The sequence below is a fragment of the Ahaetulla prasina genome, chromosome 1, assembly GCF_028640845.1.
Source record: "Ahaetulla prasina isolate Xishuangbanna chromosome 1, ASM2864084v1, whole genome shotgun sequence".
Lineage (NCBI taxonomy): Eukaryota > Metazoa > Chordata > Lepidosauria > Squamata > Colubridae > Ahaetulla > Ahaetulla prasina.
The window spans coordinates 338,348,667-338,373,727 of NC_080539.1; the positions used below are offsets into that span (position 1 = coordinate 338,348,667).

A 25,061-nucleotide genomic window follows, 5' to 3' on the forward strand; every position below is an offset into this window, starting at 1 on the left:
CTAACAAGGGAGATAAGAGCAGCAAAAAGAAGCTACTCTGAAAAGCTAAAGAATCAATTTTCAGCAAATGAACCAGCAAACATGTGGAAAACTCTTAAAAATATCACCGGCTATGGCAAACCTCCTTCCCAGGCTGAAGGTAATCAACAACTGGCAGATGACCTGAATGAGTTTTACTGCAGGTTTGAAAGGAAACTACAGCCACCTATCTCCACAACCCCCATCTCAGACACAGCAACAACAGCCAAGCCTCCTACAACTGACCCCATTTCATTGGGTTCACAACCCCTAGTGATCACAGAAAAGGAAGTGCAGGACCTATTTCACAGACAAAAGCCAGGAAAAGCGCCAGGCCCAGACAAGATAACTCCTTCTTGCTTAAAAGTCTGTGCTGACCAATTGGCCCCCATCTTCACCCATATTTTCAATAAATCACTAGAGATGTGCTATGTTCCTTCTTGCTTCAAACGCTCTACCATCATCCCAGTGCCCAAGAAGCCCACCATCAAGGAACTGAATGACTACAGACCAGTTGCTCTAACATCTGTAGTCATGAAAACCTTTGAAAGGCTAGTGCTTTCCTACCTGAAAACCATCACGAATCCGCTTTTAGACCCCTTGCAATTTGCATACCGAGCAAATAGATCAACAGATGATGCTGTTAATATGGCTCTGCACTACATCCTACAACATCTTGAGTCTCCAAAGACCTATGCAAGGGTCCTTTTTGTAGACTTTAGTTCAGCATTCAATACCATCATTCCAGACATTCTTCTAACTAAGCTAAACCAGCTACAGGTACCGGAACAGACTTGTAAGTGGATCACAAGCTTCCTAACAAACAGGAAGCAGCAGGTGAAGCTAAGCAAGATCACATCAAATACCTGTACAATTAGCACAGGGGCCCCCCAAGGCTGTGTGCTCTCCCCACTTCTCTTCTCTCTGTATACCAATGACTGCATCTCCAATGATCCATTTGTTAAGCTACTGAAGTTCGCAGATGACACAACAGTGATTGGTCTCATTCGAGACAATGACGAATCCGCATATAGACGAGAGGTCGAACGACTAGCCTTGTGGTGCAACCAAAACAATCTGGAACTGAACACACTCAAAACCGTAGAAATGGTGGTAGATTTTAGGAAAAACCCTTCCATACTTCCACCTCTCACAATACTTGACAACACAGTATCAACAGTAGAAACCTTCAAATTTCTGGGTTCTATCATATCGCAAGATCTCAAATGGACAGCTAACATCAAAACATCATTAAAAAAGGACAACAAAGAATGTTCTTTCTGCGCCAACTCAGTAAGCTCAAACTGCCCAAGGAGCTGCTGATCCAGTTCTACAGAGGAATTATTGAGTCTGTCATTTGCACCTCTATAACTGTCTGGTTCGGTTCTGCAACCCAACAAGAAAAACACAGACTTCAGAGGATAATTAGAACTGCAGAAAAAATAATTGCTACCAACTTGCCTTCCATTGAGGACCTGTATACTGCACGAATCAAGAAGAGAGCCGTGAAAATATTTGCAGAACCCTCGCATCCTGGACATAAACTGTTTCAACTCCTACCCTCAAAACGACGCTATAGAGCACTGCACACCAGAACAACTACGCACAAAAACAGTTTTTTCCCCGAGGGCATCACTCTGCTAAACAAATAATTCCCTCAACACTGTCAGACTATTTACTGAATCTGCACTACTATTAATCGTTTCATAGTTCCCATCACCAATCTCTTTCCACTTATGACTGTATGACTATAACTTGTTACTGGCAATCCTTATGATTTATATTGATATATTGATCATCAATTGTGTTGTAAATGTTGTACCTTGATGAACGTATCTTTTCTTTTATGTACACTGAGAGCATATGCACCAAGACAAATTCCTTGTGTGTCCAATCACACTTGGCCAATAAAATTCTATTCTATTCTATTCTATTCTGATACACTATAGTTCAAAACTTAGTAAATTTTATTAGGAAGATGATCTGCTAGGAATAATTTTTGAAGATTATAGATCTTCATCTGCCATTTTTCATCTAATTATAACCTAGAAATTCATATTAAAATGAGATTTTAACCAAGGAGTTTTTCCATACTTCAGCTTTCTTACACCGATAGTTTAGGATGAAGTTCTTAGGATGAAGTTCTTAGGATGAAGTTCCGATAGCTTAGGATGAAGCTCTCAATAAGTGCTGGTCTAATGAGCACAAGAATAATTCTTAATATTAATTAACTTTAGTGGAGAAAGATATTTTGTGCAAGAAAATTTGAAACAGATCATTAACAAAAAAAAATTTTTAGCAAATCAATGTAGCTGCCCACCTCATAAAACATGACAGGGTGGTGCACAAATAATGCATCACTTCCATGATAAATTATACTTTTCTTCTAGTTAACTTTGTTCTAAATTGACATTTAATTTCATTTTTCTAAATTGACATTTTCCTCTTAAGATTCTAGGTTGTTTATTTTTTCCCCCTCTTAATAAATTAGAATTTTCTGAGAAACTTCTTAAAAGTAATGTTTCTGTAATAGAGGAGAAGCGATCATACGTTTGTATTTGTTTAGTTGTTTTTAAAAATATTTATGCAAGAACATATTTTTAAAAATTGGGGTTTTTAAAAAATACTTTTGCTTAATCAAGTGTGATTTTAGTTTGCAGTTAACATGTTTCGCACACTACCCCCTTCATCCAATCCAACGGGAGCAGAATTTGACCCAGAGGAAGATGAACCAACTTTAGAAGCTGCCTGGCCTCACTTACAGGTAGAACCAAAGTACATACTTTCACTCTAACTCTGGAATAGCAAAATTAGTGCAAACTGTGGAATGTAAATCTAGATATTGAATTTTTTCATCTGGTTGGGTCTAAACTCTGCATATTAATGTATTCTAACGCTGCTGTTTCGTTGTACAGTTAGATTAATGTTTAAATAAGTAAAATATTAGCATGTTTTATTGCAGTGTTATTGATCTTAATAAGATTATAATTTTGAGATTTAAGCTTTAAACATAGGTAAGATTTGTGGTTCCTGTGCTTCACTGTACAGAAAGTATAAATGCAATTGTAAACATCCATATAATTTTAAGTAAAATAATACTTTGGGTTTCACATCAAACCCACTGATCCACTGTGATACTCCATGATTAAAAGAGCAATCTTTTTTTTCTTCCCATCTCATAGTTACTTTTCCCTTTAAACAATTTTTCCTAAACTGGCATCTTCCAGATTTGTTGAAATTACAGTTTCCATATAGGTTTTAAACTGCATAATAAATACCTTTTCTAGCTCTGAATTCTGGAATTTCTAATCCCAGTATCTCTGGTATGTGTCAGGTAGCCTTAAGTCTTTGGAGCAACAGAGTAGTAAATTCACACCAACTACAGTAGTGATTAAATTTTTACATAAAATACATTGGGAAATTCATCTAGCTTTTATTTATATATAATTTTTATCTCACATAATATTTGTTAAAACTAATTCTAGCATGTCCCAGATACATGTATTGACCCTAGTTGAACCTCTGTTGGAGAATGTACATTTTTGCATTTATCTTCCAACATTTTATCTACAATTCAGAGTAGTCACTGCATTTTAATTGGCTCAGAACTGCAAACATTATGAAATTAATATAGTAATTATTTAGTGGGAAATGGAATTGCTCAATTTGTTATGAACAACTTCCTGCCAAGCCTGAGTAAAATGAATGGTTCAAGATGGTTTATGGTCTAAAACAAAACAAAACAAAACAGAAGACCATAGAAAGCTGAAGGAATTAATCTTGCACGTACAGGTAGTCCTCAACTTATGACCAAAACTGAGCCCAAAATTTATGTTGCTAAGTGAGAAAATAGTTAAGTAAGTTTTGCTCCATTTTATGACTTTTCTTGCCACATTTGTTAAGTGAATCACTGCAGTTGTTAAATTAGTAACATGGTTGTTAAGTGATTCTGGCTTCTCCATTGACTTTGCTTGTCAGAAAGTCAAAAAGGAATCACATAAGCCCGGGACACTGCAACCGTCATAAATGTGAGTCAGTTGTCAATCGTTCAAATGTAAATCACATGACCATGGGTATGCTGCAATGGTCATAAGTGTGAAAAATGGTCATAAGTCACTTTTTTCAGTGCCGTTGTAACTTCAAACGGTGACTAAATGAACTGTTGTAAGTCGAGGATTACCTGTATTCATCTTGTTATGATTTTGGGTCTTTCTTGGAAAGTGTTTAAAACTTAGTATTGTCTTAACAGCTTTTCAAAATTCAAGTTGATTTACATTGTAAAACTAATTTTTATTTTTGTGGATCTTTTTCAGCTTGTATATGAATTTTTCTTAAGGTTTTTAGAATCTCCAGATTTCCAACCCAATATAGCTAAGAAATATATTGATCAGAAGTTTGTATTGCAGGTGAGGTTAAAAAAGAATATATCTTCAAACAAAGTTCCATTTAATTTGAAATGGATTAAGCAAATAAATGTTCATCTTTTGCAGCTTTTAGAGCTTTTTGACAGTGAGGATCCTCGTGAAAGAGATTTTCTTAAGACTACTCTGCACAGAATATATGGAAAATTCTTAGGCCTAAGAGCTTACATCAGGAAGCAAATTAACAACATATTTTATAGGTATGTCTATATTCTGTGCTGATGTTCAGTAATAGGTAAAGTATTTTAATCGTTACAACTTTTTTTGATAGAAAACAAAAATGTTCTTAAAATCAAACAATTATAAAATTCATTAAATGTCTGGTCAATCCCATAGCTAGTATAGTAATTTTCTTTCTAAAAGGCAGGCCAAAGCATTTTTTATTTATTTAAAATTGGAGTTCCATGACTTTTAACTATACTGTATTACCTCATTTTGGTATGTGAATTAATAGCAGGATAATTTTTTTATGTACAGAATATATGTATAGACAGTGTATTGCGGAGCGCTTTACAAATAGTTGTTCATTCAAAGCTGTAGGAGCACTATATTTTATCATTTTTCTTTTGTACATTTTCCCATTGCCAAACTTTTCCCAAAAGAGAACGTATGGCAGAACCCCTTTAAAGAAAGTAGTGCCAGCTGTGCCACAGCTTTTGCCAATCATCTATAAAAGACGGAAGTACCAGCTGCAGATAGATGAGATAGAAATGGAAATAAGAGTGAAAAAGTGTTATCTGTTTGAGCCAGCTTTTGTTTATGTAACAAAGACAGAAGTAAAGATTCTCCTGAAAGAAGGAATGTCAGTTGTAATTATGACCATAATGCTTGAAATATCATCCCATCAACGTCCTTGTTTGAAAAAGATCTAAACTGAAATGGGATATATAAATGACTTAATTATTTATAAGGGTTACATTCTAGTTTCCAACTAAAGATAATAATCACATTATAAGTAGGTTAGGTTCTGGAAAGCTAATGCTTCAATTATAAGATTTGATTAGGATAAAGATAAATCTTTTCAGGTTTTTACTTTGGAATGGCCTTAACTACCTGTCTGGTTCCAGTGTCTTCAAATGAGTACTCTACTATTTAAAAAGCTGCAGAAACAAGGGAAAAATTGACTAAATTTGAAAATCTTATCACACAAAAATAGTTGGGCCCTATTTACAAATTATTAATACACTCTAACTCAGAAACCAAACAAAGTAAATACTGTATTATTAAATCAATGCAAAATGTAAATGTTGTAATAGTAAATGTTGTAATAGTATGCAACAATGGGACTTTCAGTGGAAGAACATGAAAATTAAATATCATAGAGAAAACTAATATGTTTTATCACTGATACATTGCTCCAATTCTGATTGTTAAAATAGACCATTTTCTAACAAATATAATGATCAATTCAGATTATTCTTCCATCTTTGGCAACAATGTTCCAGCAATTCTAGAAAATTATATATACTAGAATGAAACAAATGTTAGAAGTTATATTTCTTTTTCAACCAGCAATATTAAATTTTTCCCATATATTCCCACAAAACATTCTGACATTTAAAGCTAACTACTGATTTTTTTTTATAATTAACCAATGAAACCCTGAAAACCTTTAATAGCCAACATTATATAAAATAGCCTTTGGTATATGAAAAAAAATTAGTTTTACAATTTAAAAAATCTTAAGTCAAATAGCCACTCTTGTACTAAAATTTGCCACAGATATATATCAGTAGGTTACCACAAATGTTTCATAAAGAAAACATTATTTTTGTAGCAATAACAGAAAAAACTACTTAGGTTTCAATTTGAAAAAAAAAATCGTCTTTGATATATACACTTTAGAGCTTAACTTTTCATGAAAGAATTAAAATTGTTCAAAATAATGAGAGTACTCAAGATGACTTAGATCAAGAAAAAGAAAAAAAATAACTATATTCAGTGACTCAAAGCATACTTATGTATATTAAAAATTAAATGGAAATAAAAATAAGAAACATTGCCATAGCCATACAAATAAAGAAAAAAACCTAAAAGGCTAAAGAAATATAATAAAGCCTCCCAAAAATGACTTGTGGACAAGATGAACTTACAGTATGTTAATTATACTTCATTTTCTCTTTCTCATTGAGCTACTCAAAAACTATAATTGAATTGTTCATTAAAAATGGTAAACAAAAATGTTACTTATATCTTCTAGTGAGTTTTAATGTTTGAGGAGGAAATATGCCTCATCAGTGGAAAACAAACCCTACTTCCTTCTATCTTGCCTGTCAGCATAAGCTAACTCCTAGTTTGTGGCTGTTACAAGGCTTCGTTCCTGAGAAACCTGCTCTGTCTGAAGAGGCTATTGACTCAGCTGATAGATTATGATTTATGTGGTTCACATGCAGCTATTAACTCCAGAGCTTCAAACACTGAACTATACTTTTAATGCAGTCGATAAGCAGAAGTTAAAATATAGGTGCTTAATACTGATATACTCCAACAAAAGTTAATTCTCAGTTAAAAGGAAATGAAAAAACTTCAGAAAAATTCCAATTGAATTTCATGAAAACAGACTACAAAAATTGAGGGGGGGGAAGCATTCTGAGGAGTTGGCATACTAAGGTGAGCTTATACAGATTCAAGACCATTTATGGAAGAAGAAACTCAGAGTTTTTTATCTTCATTATATTGCTGACGAGAAGCTTCTTGTAGACATTGCAGAGAACCATCTCTGTGAATCAATTCCAGCTCTGTTGGAATTAATGCAATATGCCAGGTTTCATCAAGATTTCAACCTTATCATAAGTCCAATTGTAATAAGGTTATTTAGGAGGATCTTAATATCCTGCAGCTCTCTAGAAAATCAAAACCACTGAAATATTCAAGTAAAAACCTAATGATCTTCCCTGATTTGCCTTCCAAAATAGTTAGCAAATATGAAGAATTTAATCAACTTTGTGAGACAGCAAAACAATATTTTTCTTTATCCTATGATTTTTTTTTCTTTTGCTTGCCTTTGTTGGAAACCAATCTTAATGTAGCTGCCAAATATTTAAAGATAAGGGTTGAAATGCATTCTGATGCCAAAATGCAATAATAGACCTCCCAGTAATTGTATAAGATTCCCCCCAATATATTTTAAAGAAGAGAATCAGTTCAACAGCAACAGCAAAGAGAAGTTAAATACGTTTCCAGTGATTGTAGTTTTGGAGGGTAATTTTCTTCCCTTTTTAGGAATTAAAATTGTATTTGAGATTCCTAGATGACTTACTTTCCTTAAATCATTGCCCCAAATGTCTCCTTCTAGACCAGTGATGGTTGACCTTTTATGGTCCGAGTAGCCAAAGCGCGCATGCCTGAACCCCCTAAATGCAATGCACATGCGCCCCTTTGCCTGTGCCCCGTGCATGGCACGCCCATCACACGCGCCCCACCCCCATGCATGCACGTCCACCCCTGCATGCGCCCTGCCCTGGTGCGTGTGCCCCCCCACACATGCCCCTCCCTTTGTGCATGCACATACGGGCCCCCGCATGCCCCGCGCATCCGCAGCAGAGACCCAAAGACCTGGCTGGCGGGGGGCTTACTTGCATGCACGGTGGAGCTGAGCTGAGGCAACGGCTCATGTGCCCACAGAGGGCACTGCGCGCCACCTCTGGCATGTGTGCTGTAGGTTCGCCATCACGGTTCTAGACCTATATGCAAATAAAGATGCCAGCAGCTATAAAATAGATCCAATCATGTAATAGTATCTCTGCTTTTCTCTACTTTTCAGTTTATTCTTTTAAAAATGTGATATAGGTAGTTTTCTTTTATTAAAATTTTTATTAAATTATAGAATAAAATACAAAGATAAAATACAAAAGCAAATAATAGGACACAGCTGGGACAAAAAGGGGAAAGAAAAGTGAGATGGGGAGGGAGAAAATAAAATAAAGCATTGACTTCCAACTCCCTCTGTTGTAGTAGAATAAAGCATTAACATTGAACTTCAACATTTTACTTTTCCCAAACAACATAAACTAGCCATGTCTATAACAACACATCAGTCTAATCAATAAAACCCAAAATCAAAGTTTCATTTTTTTCTACCTCAAGCACAAAGTCCAAAAGTGGTCTCCATGTAGTCCTCGACTTACAACCATTCAAAGTTACAACAGCACTGAAAAAAGTCACTTATAACAGTTTTTCACATGACCATTGCAGCATCCCATGGTCATGTGATCAAAATTCAGATGCTTGGCAACTGACTCATATTTATGACCATTGCAGTGTCCCAGGGTCATGTGATCCCCTTTTGCGACCTTCTGACAAGCAAAGTCAATGGAGAAATCAGAATCACTTAACAGTTACTACCTTAACTGCAGTGATTCTTCTCCCAGTTAACTGTAGAAAGAAAGGTCATAAAATGGGGCAAAACTCATTTAACAAATGTCTCACTTAACAACAGAAATTTTGGATTCAGTTGTGGTTGTAAATTGAGGACTACCTGTATCAGCTAGCCAGGTATACAGCTATTTATGCTATGTCTGCATTTTAGCACATGCTTTACTTTTGCAAAGAGGGTGAGTAGCTAATCTTATTTAAGATGCTAATTTTTATTACATTTTGAGCCTTAAAGGTTGACATACTTGCATATCTTTTTTTCTCCTCAAAGTAGTAACTCAAGCCTGTTTCATTTTTTAATAGGGCCAAATCCATTTTCAATACCTCTTCCTTCTATTTTTCTAGTAGTTGTATTTCCCACACTGGTTCTGTTCTTGGCTGTCATCATCTGGTGGAATTTGATGGAAATTATTTTGTTTTAATTTCAAGCATTGAAAATAACACTTACTTTCTTCCACAAAGTCTGCATAGTATTCATTATTTCTATTAAAGTTTTTTCATTTTATTTTTTTTAATGCTCTTTGGATGCTCCTCAAAAAGCAGCTGGTCCTGCAATTATCTTTTCAAAAATATAACATTTTTATTTACTACAGCTATATATTCAGCATATGATTTGATAATAGGTAATTGTGTCATTGCACACCAAAATCTATTTCCATTAATGTTATGGCTATCACAAGTCTTTGATTTCCAATCTAGAAATAGTTTCCATTGTGTCCAGAGTGTTCTATTCAAAGCAAATTAGTACTGGATTATAATCTAATTTCTATTTTCTAATTCCATTCTAGTCAGACAAGTTGAAAAATCCAGTTTATTGATATCCCTTGTTTTCCTTGAATTTAAGATAACCTTATGTAACACTGTATATTTTTCTGATATCTTTCCCTTTGTTTTCCTAGCTCTCCTCAATTATAATAAAAAAATTAATACAAAATTCAATTGAATAAAAATTCTGAATCTACAAATATGCACAATATGGTTTTAAATTGATGAAAGTAAGTTGTGTTTGTGCCTTTTATCCAACTAAGCATATTGTTGAATAAATTGCACCATTGATGATAATTAATTTGTTTTCTCAGGTTTATTTATGAGACAGAACATCACAATGGCATAGCAGAATTACTGGAAATATTGGGAAGGTAAACTGCTTAATAGTTATGCTTCATAATAAATACTGCTGCTTAAACTTAAAGCTTTCTGGGTTTTATAAAGAGTAACAATGGATCTTGGACTGAACAAAACAATAAACATTTTGCATAGCTTCTGTCAGTTATAACTGAAAAAGTCTGTCACTGGAATTGGTGTAGCAAAATGGGGTAGTGCTTTACCATTACAAAAATCTGGGAAATAATTCCTAAATTGTTGCCTTTATTTGTATTTGTAAGCTATTTGAAAAGTCTAACAAAAGCACTTGAATAAAAGCACATTTTTAAGCTAATGGAAGAATATGTTTTTCTTTTTAAAAAAATGAAATTGAAATGCAGCAGTACAAAAGATTTTCTAATTCTAAAACATTTTTTTCTTCTTCAGTATAATCAATGGATTTGCCTTACCATTAAAAGAAGAGCACAAAATTTTCCTTCTCAAGGTATTACTACCTTTGCACAAAGTAAAATCACTCAGTGTCTATCATCCACAGGTAAATAGTTTGATGTGTACTTGTTGTTTTCATATTATTGATAAATTACATAACTGCAAATTTTAAGTAGGAAACTATGAAATAAAGAAAATTATTTTTAATTCTGAAAACATATGTTTTCTTATGTGATTTATTTTTTTTACTTAATTGTTAAATTGTTTTGTTTAAATTGAAGATTTTTTAATTTCAAGCATTTTAAGCTTTCTCAAGAAAACTGCTAAATAGATGAATATGCACTTCTTGAATAAGTAATAAAATGCTTCTTTGTGAGTATTTATTTGGGTATTTTCTCTGCTCTTAGTCCTTAAAAATAAATAACAAGAACAGTGTGGTGGTCTAGAGGTGAAGATGCTTGCCTCCCACTCGGAATGTTAAGAGTTCAATCTTATGCAGCGAAAGATGTTTCTCTATTAGGGCGCAAAGAGAAAATATCTGCTGCGAACTCCACATAGATGTCAGGAAGAGCATCCGGCCAGTAAACACTCAACTCCATTCAGCCGCCCTGACTCCATCCCTATAAAAGGGATTACTGTACAGGATCGTAAAAAGAAAAACTGCAATAACAGGCATGGCATTTTTCTATCAAGAAGCAAAGTGATGTGCATTTTTCTACAGACAGTTTCACGTTCTAATGATTACCTGTAGAATATAATTGAGATTGTAACCTTCAGTAGTGTTTCATTTAGCTTCATTTATTTGAATAACATTGTAGATTACTACTGCTTCATTGGGGAATACCCCTCACTTGAATACCCCTCACTTGAAGTAATAGAAGTTCATTATGTGATTATAAAGAAATACGCCTCATCTAATGGAGTACAGAAATCAAAATCTTTGTATGTTAGTAGCTACAGCTTGGTAGGAGTAGAGTGTGGAGTCTAGTGTAGAAATGCAGGTAGGATTAATGCCCCAAATTGATCCGTTGCTAGTAAGAACATAATTAACAGTACTAATTAACGAACAGTACTATATTTATTTGCGGTATATAACAGAAGAGAAAGAAATTGAAATAAATGCCTAGTATTTTTTTAAAATAATTTTATTCTCTACCTGTGCCTTATATGAGTTCAGACAGGCATGGAAAGTAGCATCTCCTCTGCCATATATATTATTTCCACTTTAGCATCATTAGATTTATTCTACCCATATTCTAAGATTTTTGTGTGATTTGCTCTTTTGTATGAATGTGCATTGCAGTATAATATATTCTATTATTAGATAAACATAATAATAGAAGACATTTGGAAAGCTACTTTATCTGTATGTGAAAACTAAATTTCTCAATTCGAGCTTTAATTGCCACAGTTAGTGCAACATTGAAATGTCTAGATATAGAACCTGGAATATTAAATGAGTTCTATTGTTGAGGTCTAAAGTATACAAACTACTCCTCCAACTATTTATATTTGGGGGTGCAAATATAGTACTTTCAGGATTAATCTGAACTTTGAGTACTAAGCTACACTCACAATCCCAGAAAAAGAGGGTGCCATGGCAAATACATATAGTAACATCACTACATGAGCAGAAGCAAATTTCTTACTTGACTATCATTATCTGGGGCCTCAAAAATGTTACTTTGGAAAAATCTATGCTGTTACGGTACATGTTATTTGTACTAAGTCGTCTTTTATTTTTTATTTTTCCCAGGCATTTTTAAGAACAATTAATCGTTTGTGGTTTTAGATTTTTTTCCACTGATGATTTTACTTCTATTTTTCAGATATTTCTTTATTGTTGTATTTTTCAAACATTCACTAAAAAAAATTCTGAAATTCACATGATTTTTTTTCTTTTGTGGTCTTTTGGGTTTGAAATTTGGTTTTATTTCTTCACCCTAGATAAACATTCTATATTAATGTTAGATTTCCATTGAACCACAGTTTAATAACATTATTATCTTCTCTCAATTTAGCTGGCTTACTGCGTAGTTCAGTTTTTAGAAAAGGACAGCACACTTACTGAGCCAGTAAGTCTAGTTTTTCTTCTTCCTTTTAAAAATATTATCTAATTATATTTAAACAGCATATTTTTAAAATTGTGATCTTATTACTTCGGCATCTGCAATAGCTAACTTGCACTGTGCACTATTCATATCATGTTCAGAATGGTACAGCTTGAACAATTTAAACTGAAAGACAACTGTGCCTTTAAAAATGATTTAAAATTGAACAATTTGTGGCCTGTTTACAGTTAGAATTTACAGAATAATATCCTTATATATAGTTCTGGTTTTAATCTACTACTATAAAAGTAGTCACATTAATTAGCAAACATAGACACATATTTTTTAAATTTCTTTTTCTGGACTGCATTGTTTCAGAAGAAAATGGAAATATTAAAAGATACCAGAATAATAAAAGAAATTTTATTATTTCATAATACATCCCCACAAGTACTTACCTTAGAGAAATTTCACACTATTTTATATCGTGAACATATTAACTATAAATGTAATTGTTTTAATCTCTTATTAAGCATTGAAGCACTAAACGGCAACATAACATAAAGCAGCAATAGTGCTTTATTCTTTGGTTTTGTTGTTCGTTTCTTCATGGAAGCTATATTATTATTATGGGTTTTTACCTCTCTCTTGAGCCAGTTTTGTCTAATGGTTAAGGCACTAGACTAGAAATCATGAGACCATGCGTTCTAGTCCTGCCTTAAGCATGAAAGCTGGCTGCGTGACCTTGGGGCAATAACTCTCTCTCACTCACAGTTTTGTTGTGGAAAAAATAGGAAGAGGATGGAATATTTGTAAACATAATAAAGGCCGAATGCAAATAAATATACATAGAAATAAGTATTGTTTATACAGGCAATAAGCCATTGAGTATTACTTGAAGTATTAGTTATTATTAATTACTGGTTTTAAATACTGTGCTATTTGGCAATTTAAAAAAGAGTTAATAATAGACATTTTAATCTCCAGAAGCCCCAATCACTATGCTATATTTCTCTTAACTGACTTGGGTTTATTTTCTGCACATACACAAAAAAGTTCTAAATAAGAAAATAATAACTTCTAACTTGAATAAATAGTACTCTTTCTTTGAGATCACTCTTTATGAAAATTTCAAAACTTTGTTCAGTCATGTTTGCTGAAGTCAGTTCTTTAAACTAATTCAGTCAAAAAATCAAAAGTTTTCTTGTAATGCCCTATTCACTGGTTATAAGAATATATATTATATAAGGCATTAATGATATATTAGAGTAACATTTGAGGCAAGCAGTTAGAAACCTAGATATTTGCGTATTTTATTTTCAGGTGGTGATGGCGCTACTCAAATACTGGCCAAAGACTCATAGTCCAAAAGAAGTTATGTTTTTAAATGAATTAGAAGAAATTTTAGATGTTATTGAACCAACTGAATTTGTGAAGGTTATGGAACCTCTTTTCAGGCAGCTAGCGAAGTGCGTCTCGAGTCCACACTTTCAGGTTGGTCATTTTAATACATTTAATACTGGGTATATTTAAAAATTATTAACATGGCATGCCAATAGTAAGTTATTAATCACTTTGAATTACAGATAGTCTTTAATGACCACTTGTTCAGTGACTGTTTGAACTTGCAACAGTGCTGGAAAGTGGTTGTTACAACTGGTCCTTGATATTCTGGTTGATGTAGCAGACCTGCAGTCATATGATTATGATCTGTGTGCTCAGCAGCCAGCTCAGATTGCTGACCAGGACAGCATGTTGCAGGCAAAGGATCATGATTTGTGATATATCTGGCCGGCTTCCCATAAGTAAAGACAATGGGGAAACTGGCAGGAAGTCTGAGGTCATGATCACTTGAGGCCTTACTTAAAGCAGGTAACTGGAGATTGCTGGAACTGCTGTCACTGTGGCAAGGTCACATGATAATGTGCTTTGTGACTACAACACTAAGCGACAGAAATACTGATCCCAATTATTATTGTTAATTTAGGATTGTCTGTATACTTTGTAAATATATTGCAATACAACAAATTGCAGCTTTTCCGAGACAAACTCATGGCAGAAAATGTGTTAGATCTGGTGCTATAAGTTGTGAAGGCCTTTTCTGTGACGTTAGCAAAAGGATATTGTCAGAATGTAGTTCTGACATTTCTGTGAGCATTAGATAATTGAGTAGTGGCAGTTCTAGCAGCTACCAATCACATACCACCATCTATCTACAATAGACGTTGCATGCAGAGAATAGATGAACTGCAAGAAATAACTCAAAGAAGATCAAAGAACAATTGCATCATCAAAAAGAGAATATAGTAGAAATTCCATGGTTTGTATGTTCCTAAATGGCTAACTATCTCATGTATCTTAGGTGGCAGAACGAGCACTATACTACTGGAATAATGAATATATTATGAGCTTAATCAGTGACAATGCAGCTAAGATTTTACCTATCATGTTTCCATCCTTGTATCGAAATTCAAAGACTCACTGGAACAAGTAAGAATCAATCTGTTTTATATTTCTTGATACATAAAATCTAACACAGCTTAGTTGGAAGACTTTTTATAAATTATGGTAGTGTTTGCATAGTGCCCTTGAATTTCCCATGAATATAAAGAACATGAGAGTATTCCTTCAATACAATCAGTGAAGCTATATGTCACATCTTACAAGGGACTGAGCAAATGTGCAGAACCTTCTATGTGAAATTCGTTCTGAATTTTCAGGTCACCACCTTCAAGAGCTGACAAATTAAAACAGACAAATTAACAGAGTTGAAAGGGACCTTGTAGGTCATCTAGTCCAATCCCCCCCCACCCAAGTTTGACATTGGCACAACAAACAAAATGCTAAGTATCAGATTAACATGAGAGCATTTCTACACCACTACCTACCAAATGCTCAATATACATAGGTAACACAAATATGTACTTGTACATCCTGCTCCCCAAATCCACTATTTTAAAAATGTTATTATTTTATTTATAGGGTTTATAGGCCATTCCATCAATCAACTCTGATGTACAACCCCTCAAATCCATAATTTGTCTTACAGTATAACAAAGAGATTATTTTTTTGGTGAATAATAGGCTATGTGGATAAGAATGTGGATAGACCTTTCAACCATAAAAGAATGTTTTATGTAGAAGAGAGGAAATAAAACTTGTTTCTCCTATAAGCTTCAAATAAACTAAGAATTACCTATAGGGTAACCAAGGATAATGAATAAATCTACCATTAAAAAATACAAAGTAAGTAGTATAATTATTATAGGTTTGCTTTTGGGTCTATATGAGATTATTTGAACAAAATAATTTAATTTTTCTTAAGTAATTGTAGTCTGACTTTTATATTTGCAATGTCAGTTCCTAAATTGCTATATTAGTTTGATATATGAGTTGATGAAGCAACCTAATTCTTTCCCCCCAAATATGTTTATAATGGAATATACACAATTATATAGTTGTATTCATTGGGAATTTTTATCTTGATTGTATTTGTAATATATTGTATATTTCAGTTAGGTATTTTTAAATTGTCAGTGTAATCAAGTTACACTACAGCTAATTTATTGGGGATGAATATATCTTTTCTGCAAAAGTTGTTGTGTGGAATTTTGCTTTATGCAAAATTATGCCAGACTTCAATTCTTAAACTTATCTGTATTCAACGGATAATTAGAACTACAGAAAAAACAATTCTAGTAACCTGCCTTCCATTGAGGACTTGTATACTGCAGGAGTCAAAAATAGGGCTGTGAAAATACATACAGACCCCTCACATCCTGGGCATAAATTGTTTCAACTTCTACCCTCAAAACGACACTATAGGGCAGTACACACCAGAACAACTAGACACAGGACAGTTTTTTCCTGAATGCCAATCACTCTGCTAAATAACTAATTCCCACAATACTGTTAAATTATTTACTAATACTGTATTGGTATTATTCCTCTCATCCTTCCTAGTACCTATCTCTTCCCACTTACGACTATAATCATGTTGCTTGTATTGTTACAATTTATATTGTTTTATTTGTTTCCTAGTACGATTTGATTGCTTATTAGTAACCTATGACTATCACTAAGTGTTGTATCTTATGATTCTTGATGAGTATATATATATATATTTTTATGTACACAGAGCATATGCACCAAAGACAAATTCCTTGTGTGTCCAATCACACTTGGCCAATAAAAAATTCTATTCTATTCTGTTAATATGGGATAAAAATAATAGTATGTTTTACTAATAAAAAGCAATAGTTTGTTTTGTTCTCTGTGATCCACACCAATAGGTTCTGTGTCTGCTCAAACCACTATTTGAACTTCCCAGAGTTTGAACTTGTTGTAGTAGCTTCATCTTCCTGTCCAAATCCATAGAGTAATCATACTTCACATTAATCTTTTCAATTTTTTTTTAGACATAAAACCAATATGTATCATGTAGTGTTTTTTTCATACAGTGGATATAAAAAATCTAAACACCCCTGTTAAAATGCTTTTTTTTTTAATTGAAAAAGTTTTACAATAAAAAATTTTTTAACAATTATCTTCTCCCCTCGCCCCCCTCCCCTTCCCCCTTCGCCCCCCCCCAGAGACTTCCCAGAGCAAAATACAGGGTATGACATCTAACAAGCATACACTAAAATACTACAAAAACCATAACCCATAATCTCTTCTCCCCCATTGCTCCCTTAACTCCCCTTTCCCTTTTAAACAAATACACAAATACAATACATTTCCTACAATCACTCATAAGCTATTTAATACTTTTTAGTCTGATACTTATTTTGAATATAATCAATCCATTTTCTCCATTCTACTATATATCGTTCTTGTAAATAATCTTTCAGATATGCAGAAATTTTTGCCATTTCTGCCAAATTTGAAACTTTGAGTGTCCATTCTTCAATTGTAGGCAATTCTTCTTTCTTCCAATATTGCGCTACCAAAAGTCTCACTGCTGATATTAAGTTCAATATTAATTTAGTCTTTATTACTGTACAATCCGTAATTATACCTAACAAAACAATTGTGGAGTAAACTTTATCTTCTTTTTCAAGATATTCTGCATAATCCACCATCTTTTAATCCAAAACAGTTTGATTTTTTTACAAGTCCATCTTATATGATAATAGGTAGCATCATCACTATCACATCTCCAACATTTAGGTTGCATATTCGGATACATACATGCCAGCTTTTTAGGGTCTAAATGCCATCTATAAAACATTTTATAAAAATTTTCTCTTAAATTTTGTGCTTGAGTAAATTTAACATTCGTAACCCAAATTTTCTCCCACGTTTCCATCATTATAGGTTGTTGAATATTTTGTGCCCATTTTATCATACAATCCTTAACTAATTCCGTTTCTGAATCTATTTCTATCAATGCATTGTATAACCTTTTAATATGCATTTGACCTTGATCTCTAATTTGTTTTACCAAATTTTCCTCAGCGCAATACCAATTTTCTGGTCAATACTCTATCTAGATTGCAATTGTCCATACTGAAACCACGTATAATTTTTCCCTTCTTGTTTCAATATATTCAAAGATTTCAATTGTAATTTACCCTTTTCTACAAGAAGAAGCTCTTTATAAGCAATCCTCTCTTGTTTTTGTTCTATATTTATATTCTCTATCGCATGTCTGGGGATTGCCCATATAGGTATCTTATTGTCTAACTTATATTGATACTTTTTCCAAACCCTTAACAAAGCATTCCTGAGAATATGACTTTTAAAAATATTATCTATTTTCCTATCATATACTAGATAAGCATGCCATCCATATAACAGATCATGACCTTCTATATTCAAAATTCTTTCTTCTGTTAAATTAAACCAATCACTAATCTGACAAAAACAACTGCTTCATAATATAATTTCAAATTAGGCATTTTTAAACCCCCTCTTTCACGTATATCCTGCATTATTTTTAACTTTATTCTCGTTTTTTTACCCATCCAAATAAAGTTGCTAATCCCTTTCTGCCGCTCCCGCAATTCATTTTCAGCCTGTTACTTCAATGGCTGTGTTTCCATTCTTGTCTTTAACAAAAAACAAAGTATCATAGAAGCTAAGGATTGTTACTTGCCACAGTTCATCCTCCTGATTCTGCTCTGCCTGGTAAACAATCAATTTATAATCCAATATTGGTCTCAGGAGTGGACGTGGTGATTTGTTCTGCTAACAAGCAGGAAAGCCTTGGATCCGGAGTTTTTTGGGGTTTCCTAGGGAGCCCTCCTCTCCGAACCCCTGGAATCATCCCAGGGATTCTTGGGGCGCTCTACCTCTACCCTTTAACTCAACTTCCCCTCTTCTCCCGAGTGAAAGGTTTTCCGAATCGCTAGACAGCTAATTGGCGCTGTCTTAGCGATTCCACACAATCCCAAGGCTGGAGGTCTAAAAGACCATCGCCATCACGAACAGAGCCACCCAGAAGTCCCTGTTAAAATGCTTTTTGAGATGTAAAAAAAAATGAGACCAAGATAAATCACCTCCAATTTTTTTTCTGTATTTAATATAACATGTAAGCTGTGCAATTCAATTGAAAAACAAACTGAAATCTTTTAGGGAGGAAAATAATAATTAAAACATACAACAACATAGTTGCATAAGTGTGTATACCCTTAAACTAATACTTTGTTAAAGCACCTTTTGATTTTATGTCACATTCCACCTTTTGGGGTAGGAGCCTATCAGCCTTGGGTATCCTTGCCTACTTTTCCTTGCAAAAACGCTCCATTCTGTCAGATTGTGAGGACATCTGTGCACAATCCTCTTCAGCTCACAGATTTTCAACTGGATTCAGATCTGGGCTCTGGCTGGGCCATTCCCAAAGTTTGATCTTCTGGTAAAATCATTATTTTGTTGATTTGGAGGTATGATTTAGGTCATCGTTGTGTTGTATTCATCTTCAGCATTCTAGCAGAGGCTAAAGATTTGTGCCAGTATTGCCTGATATTTGGATCTGATCATAATCCCTCCACCTTGACTAAAGCCCTAATTCCATCTGAAAAAACCAGTCCCAAAACATCTGCCACCACCATGCTTCACTGTGGGTATGGTGTATTTTTGGTGATGTGCAGTGTTGTTTTTGTGCCAAACATACGTTTTGCAATTATAGCCAACCTTGGTCTCATCAAATAATAAAACATTTTTCTACATGCTTTTGTCAGACTTGATATAGATTTTTGCAAAATGTAGCTTGGATGTTTTTCTTTGTAAGCAGATTCCGTCTTGCCATCCTACCCCACAACCCAGACATACAAAGAATATGGGAGATTGTTGTCAAATATAGTACACAACCAGTACTTGGCAGAAATTCCTGTAGCCACTTTAATGTTGTTGTAGACCTCTTGGCAGTCTCTCAGACCAGCTTTCTTCTTTTTTCATCAAGTATGGAGATCCAGGACATCCAGTTTTTGGTAATCTCATTGTTACATATTTTCTCTGCTTGTTCATGTCTGTTTTCACTGTGTCCCATGGTATATCCAATACCCTGGAAATTTTTTTGTACCCTTCTGACTAACACCTTCCAACAGTGAGATCTCTTTGATGCTTTGTAAAGTCTTTGCAGACTCTGGCTTTTGTACATCTTATATGTTATACTAAAGATGTTTTGATCCTCATACTTGCTATATTTCTCATACGAGAGCCAGTTTAGCACTGAATTAAAGTTCACTAGCAGACTAGTCCTGCCTTAGACACAATAGCCAACCTAATGTCTTCGGACCAGTCATTTCCTTTCAGCCCTAGAAAGATGGCATACTATTTCCAAAAAGATTTGGCAGGAAAACTTTATGGATTTATCTATTTATATGGCAGTAGTCAAGTCTGACTGAAAGAAACACATCCAGAAAAAGGTGCCTCATCTGCTGTTCCTTTTATTAAAAGTGAAAAATGCCAGTTTGACTTTTGTTTCATTAATAATTTACCTAATGGTGATTGCTGAATACTGCTTCTGTGAAGATGGTAATTCTATGTTTTCTGGTATGTTAGCCAAATTTTTATGAAATTGTTCATATTATTTTTCTTTTTCCTTGCTATTTACCACTTGGAATTTATCTAGAATTTATCCTAGAAAACATTTTATCATCCAGATGAATAAGTGAGCTCTGTATCACATGTTCAGAACCATCTTATTTCATCTTTTATAGCAAGCTAATTCTTGAGTCAGAATTTTCTTACAAAGTCAAACTCAAAATTCCATTTGTTTTAAATAATTATTTAACCGTCCTTCTTTCCATTTTCAGTCATTATTTTAGAACATCACTCTACATCCTGAATGTCCTTCAAGGATTTGCTTCTAACTTTTAAGAGGTTTCAGCAAGCCTCATGTCCATTCTTTTGTTATTGGGAAGCAGAAAAAAAAGATTACTGTTGCCTCTTTAGATTAGTCATACTTATCATCAAGCTGTGCTATGACATGATGAGGCATATTGGGTATAAGAATCTTTGCTCTGAAAGGGAGGTAGAATTTGAAAAAGTTTTTTCAGCTATACATCTCTGAACCACTTCCCATATTCAGGGATGCAGCTTACTATTCCCCCACTGCTGTGAATTTCAGAGACCATGGTGAAGAAGAACTAGTTACTGACCTGAATTGTGGTTCTTCAAATGGTCTTCTGTGAATTCACACAGCCTACTATCCATCCCTGTTAGGTGCTGTGCATCACTGGTTCTGAGGATATCTCCACAGCAACTAACAGAATCAGCAGAAATCATTCCCAGTGCATATGTAGTGGGCAAGATGGCAGTTTCCTGCCAAATATTCTAACTCTGGGATATGTTCAACTGCACATATGCAGAACACATTGGTGTGTATTCACATAATTCGTAAGTATTATATTCCTCATTGAATCTTTAGTTTCTGTGTGCCACTTTTAGCTAATGGAAATATCCATTTGCTTTGGGGCCTTTTTGTGAATATATGCACTGCAAAGCCTGAATCTGTTTTGAATCTATATTTTTACTTTATAGGACAATACATGGCTTGATTTACAATGCTCTGAAACTCTTCATGGAAATGAACCAAAAATTGTTTGATGACTGCACTCAGCAATTTAAAGCAGAAAAACTTAAGTGAGTTTCTTCTTAACGTGTTCTCATCTTTATTTATTGTTCTTAACACCTATGAAAACACCCTGTTGTGTTTGTTATAAATTTTGTATTGCACTTCTGTAGATATACGTAGTCCTCAACTTACGACCACAATTGAACCCTAAATTTCTGTTGGTAAGCGAGGCAGTTGTTAAGTGAGTTTTGCCCCATTTTATGACCTTTCATGCCACAATTGTTAAGTGAATCACTGCAGTTGTTAAGTTAATAACATGGTAGTTACGTGAATCTGGCTTCTCCATTGACTTTGCTTGTCAGAAGTTTACAAAAGGTGATCACATGACCCTGAGACACTGCAGCCATCATAAATATGAGTCAGTTGACAAGCATCTGAATTTTGATCACATGACCACAGGGATGCTGCAGTGGTCATAATTGTGAAAAATGATCATAGGTCACTTTTTCAATGCCGTTGTAACTTTGAATGATCATTAAATGAACTGCTGTAAGTCAAGGACTATCTGTATACACTATTTACTCAATGGTAAGTGAAACCAATCTTGATTCAAAATGGAATGGCTTTTGAGATGAAATTCTTAAGAATTTTAATTAACTTTCAGTGTCAACTTTTACTGTCCTTAGCTGTTTTTAATCTTATATTTAGTTGTTATATTTGTAACATTTTATTTTTACACCAGAGTCCCTCTGTGAGGATAGATTGATTGATTGATTGAATTTATATTGCCGCCTATTCGCCCATGGCATAGCAAACAACATAAGTGGTTGCTAAATGTCAAATAAATAAACAAATAGATAAAAAAAGTCTGAAATTTTTTTCTCATTAAATTCCAAAATAAAAAAAAACATTGTGAGAAAACATCTCATCTGTCACTAAGATTGTCAGGATTCCAGTTTGTCAAACAATCTTGTCTGCTTTTTCATGCTTTCCCATATTAAAAATAGTAAAGCAAGCAATCAGTTTGCAAAAAGTATTACTCATCTTGGCTTCCAAGTTCAAACACCTTTGGAGAATAAAATTCAAATAATTTCTTATGCTGTAAGAATAAAGAATAGAGTAGTACATTCTTCAGAATCATCAAAGAAAATTTTGAGCATATTCAGAACAAATCAGAATAGAGTTATAAACATTTAATTACCAGTACTTAAATATATTTATTCATTATATAACATAATATATTGCTTAAAACTAAACAAAGTTTTGTTGAAAGATATAGCCAATGACTTGATACTATAGTTATCAGTTAGACAATAGAATAACAGAGTTGGAAGGGACCTTAGAGGTCTTCTAGTCCAACCTCCTGCTTAGGCAGGAAACCCTAAACCACTTCAGACAAATGGTTATCCAACATCATCTTAAAAACTTCCAGTGTTGAAGCATTCACAACTTCTGGAGGAGTTTTTGTTCAAAAGAGTGTATGTGTGTGTGTGTGTTTAAATCTCTGCTTCCTGCCCTTTTTCCTCTGGGATTATTGTTTATCCATAATTCTAATATTTATTGTCCCCTTATTGGAAAGGACTTTGTTCTATTTATAATGTATGCAACATTTAAAAAAATAAATGTGAAAAGTTCCCATATTTCCTATCATTTTAATGTTAATTTAATTTATGTTCATTAAACATTGCCTAGTATGTGTGAATGTTCCTTTTCTCCCCTAGGGAAAAGCTAAAAATGAAGGAACGGGAAGAAGCTTGGGTCAAAATAGAAAATCTAGCCAAATCAAATCCTCAGGTAAGCCACTCTGAGGATGAATATTTTAATTTAGATCTCACTGGAAGAATAAAGGTTACCAAAGTAACATTTATTTACTCTTTTTTTTGTAGAAATGTAACTTTATATTTATATCTCTTAATGACTTTCATTGATCATAGGAACCATATGATAGCCTAGAATCCCTCCCTCCCCCCCAAAAAAATCTGTAAAAACAACAGATTTCTCCATTCTTACTCTGCAGCATTTGGAATTCAAAATATCATTTGATCTTAGCTGCACATAGCATAAATCTATAGGCATAGCAGTTCTTAGTTATTTTCCACTATTTCTTTATTGCCCTAATTAGTAATGACCAACAAGATCATTTTCCATTATTAAATAATTTTTTAAAGCTATCAGAGTTAATGGCCATGACAATATCTCTAATAATGAAATTTCATAAATTAAATGCTCTTTGAATTTCTTCTTTTTAATCTCCATGAAGCTTTGTCAAATCTCTTGTTTTTAAGAAAATCAAGTTACATTTTATTTCTGATTTGAAGCCAAAATGCTTTGTTCATCCAAATGTGGACTGATGTTAACATTTCTGGCAATGAAATGCCTGAATTATTGTAGCTTCTAACAATTTTAAGGATCTGAGATTTGCTATAAAAAAAAATCTGACATAACTTTTTGTATTTGGTTAGTACTCAGTATATAGTGACACCTCTCTAGTGAGCAGTCCTGTTGCAATGGAAACAGATGGGCCTTTAATTGAAGACATGCAGGTGCTGACAAAGGGAGTGAAGGAAGAAGCTTGTCCGGTAAGCATATACAGGTAGTCCTCCAGTTAAGATAGCATTTGGAGCTGGAATTTCTGTAGCTAAGCAATGCACTTGTAAAGTGTGACATCACCTGACCACTTCACTTAGCTATGGCAATCCCTGTATTATTGCCATCATTAAAGGAAGGTTATGGGTCATTCAGTGAATACCTCCCTGTAGTTTCCTATTGGCTTCCAAGAACCAAAGTCAATGGAAAAGCCAGCAGGAAGGTGCAAGTCCAAGGTAGTTTGCAAGAACGCTAGCAAACAAGTAAGTGGCTGCTGCTGGGTAGGAAAGGGTGAGCATGTGGTGGGGAAGGCGTTGCGTGAGCACAGCAGGGTTTGAATGGCTATTGCCAGGTGTGAGAAAATGCAAAGTGAAAGGAGCAGTGGGCATGGGGTGGCTGCTGCCGGATGTGTGCAGGTGGGGGAGGGAGGTGAGGCATGCATGCGGGGCTTGTAGTGGCTGCTGCTGGATGTGTTAATAGATACAGCATGAGCTGTACTTGGGATGCTGCTGTCAGATAGGGAAGGCTTGCAGGTGCTTGCAGGTGCATGAGGTGCAAGAATAACTGGGGAGGGTGCCCAAGTGACCAGGGAAGTGTAGTGGAAGTGCGGTAAGGCTCAGGGAGGATGCATGGGTGGGGGAGATTTACCCATGCAAATTACGACCTTGCCTGCCAGTTTTCCTACTGACTTTGCATGTGGGGAGGACTGCAGGGAAAATCGCAAATTGTGATCAGGTGACTTGGGGATGCTGCAATAGTTACAAGTGCAAACTGATTGCCATGTGCCCAGATCATGATCAGGTGACTGCAAGGGTGCTCAGGTGGCTGGAACTTTTAGGATCAGTCATAATTACCGCTCTTTCAACACCATCGTAACTTTGAATGGCGACTAAATGAGTGGTTGTTAACTGAGGACTACCTGTAGAGAGACAAAGAGAGAGAGAGAGAGAGAAATAGATTACTTCTTCCAAATTTGATTCAGAACTATTTACTCATGAATTGTACAATTTGTCTCTGAAATTGCAAGAAATTGAAATGAGCAGAATAATTTTAGTAATT

General features: G+C 34.3%; 1 protein-coding gene across 7 annotated transcripts in view; it reads left to right on the top strand.

The window, feature by feature from the left end:
* Nucleotides 1–25,061, top strand: part of PPP2R5C (protein phosphatase 2 regulatory subunit B'gamma) — a 68,697-nt gene that overhangs the window by 39,284 nt on the left and 4,352 nt on the right. For 3 of the 7 annotated variants that reach the window (XM_058162719.1, XM_058162724.1, XM_058162722.1), the window contains 11 exons: nt 2,672–2,782; nt 4,332–4,424; nt 4,509–4,639; nt 9,893–9,952; nt 10,344–10,452; nt 12,368–12,421; nt 13,721–13,891; nt 14,760–14,887; nt 21,383–21,484; nt 23,138–23,210; nt 23,879–23,995. In XM_058162719.1, coding sequence (XP_058018702.1) covers nt 2,672–2,782; nt 4,332–4,424; nt 4,509–4,639; nt 9,893–9,952; nt 10,344–10,452; nt 12,368–12,421; nt 13,721–13,891; nt 14,760–14,887; nt 21,383–21,484; nt 23,138–23,210; nt 23,879–23,995 — 1,149 coding nt within the window. Of the gene's footprint in view, nt 1–2,671; nt 2,783–4,331; nt 4,425–4,508; nt 4,640–9,892; nt 9,953–10,343; nt 10,453–12,367; nt 12,422–13,720; nt 13,892–14,759; nt 14,888–21,064; nt 21,239–21,382; nt 21,485–23,137; nt 23,211–23,878; nt 23,996–25,061 lie in introns of those variants that run through there. The other 4 variants (XM_058162721.1, XM_058162723.1, XR_009152683.1 and 1 more) reach the window with 3 other exon arrangements.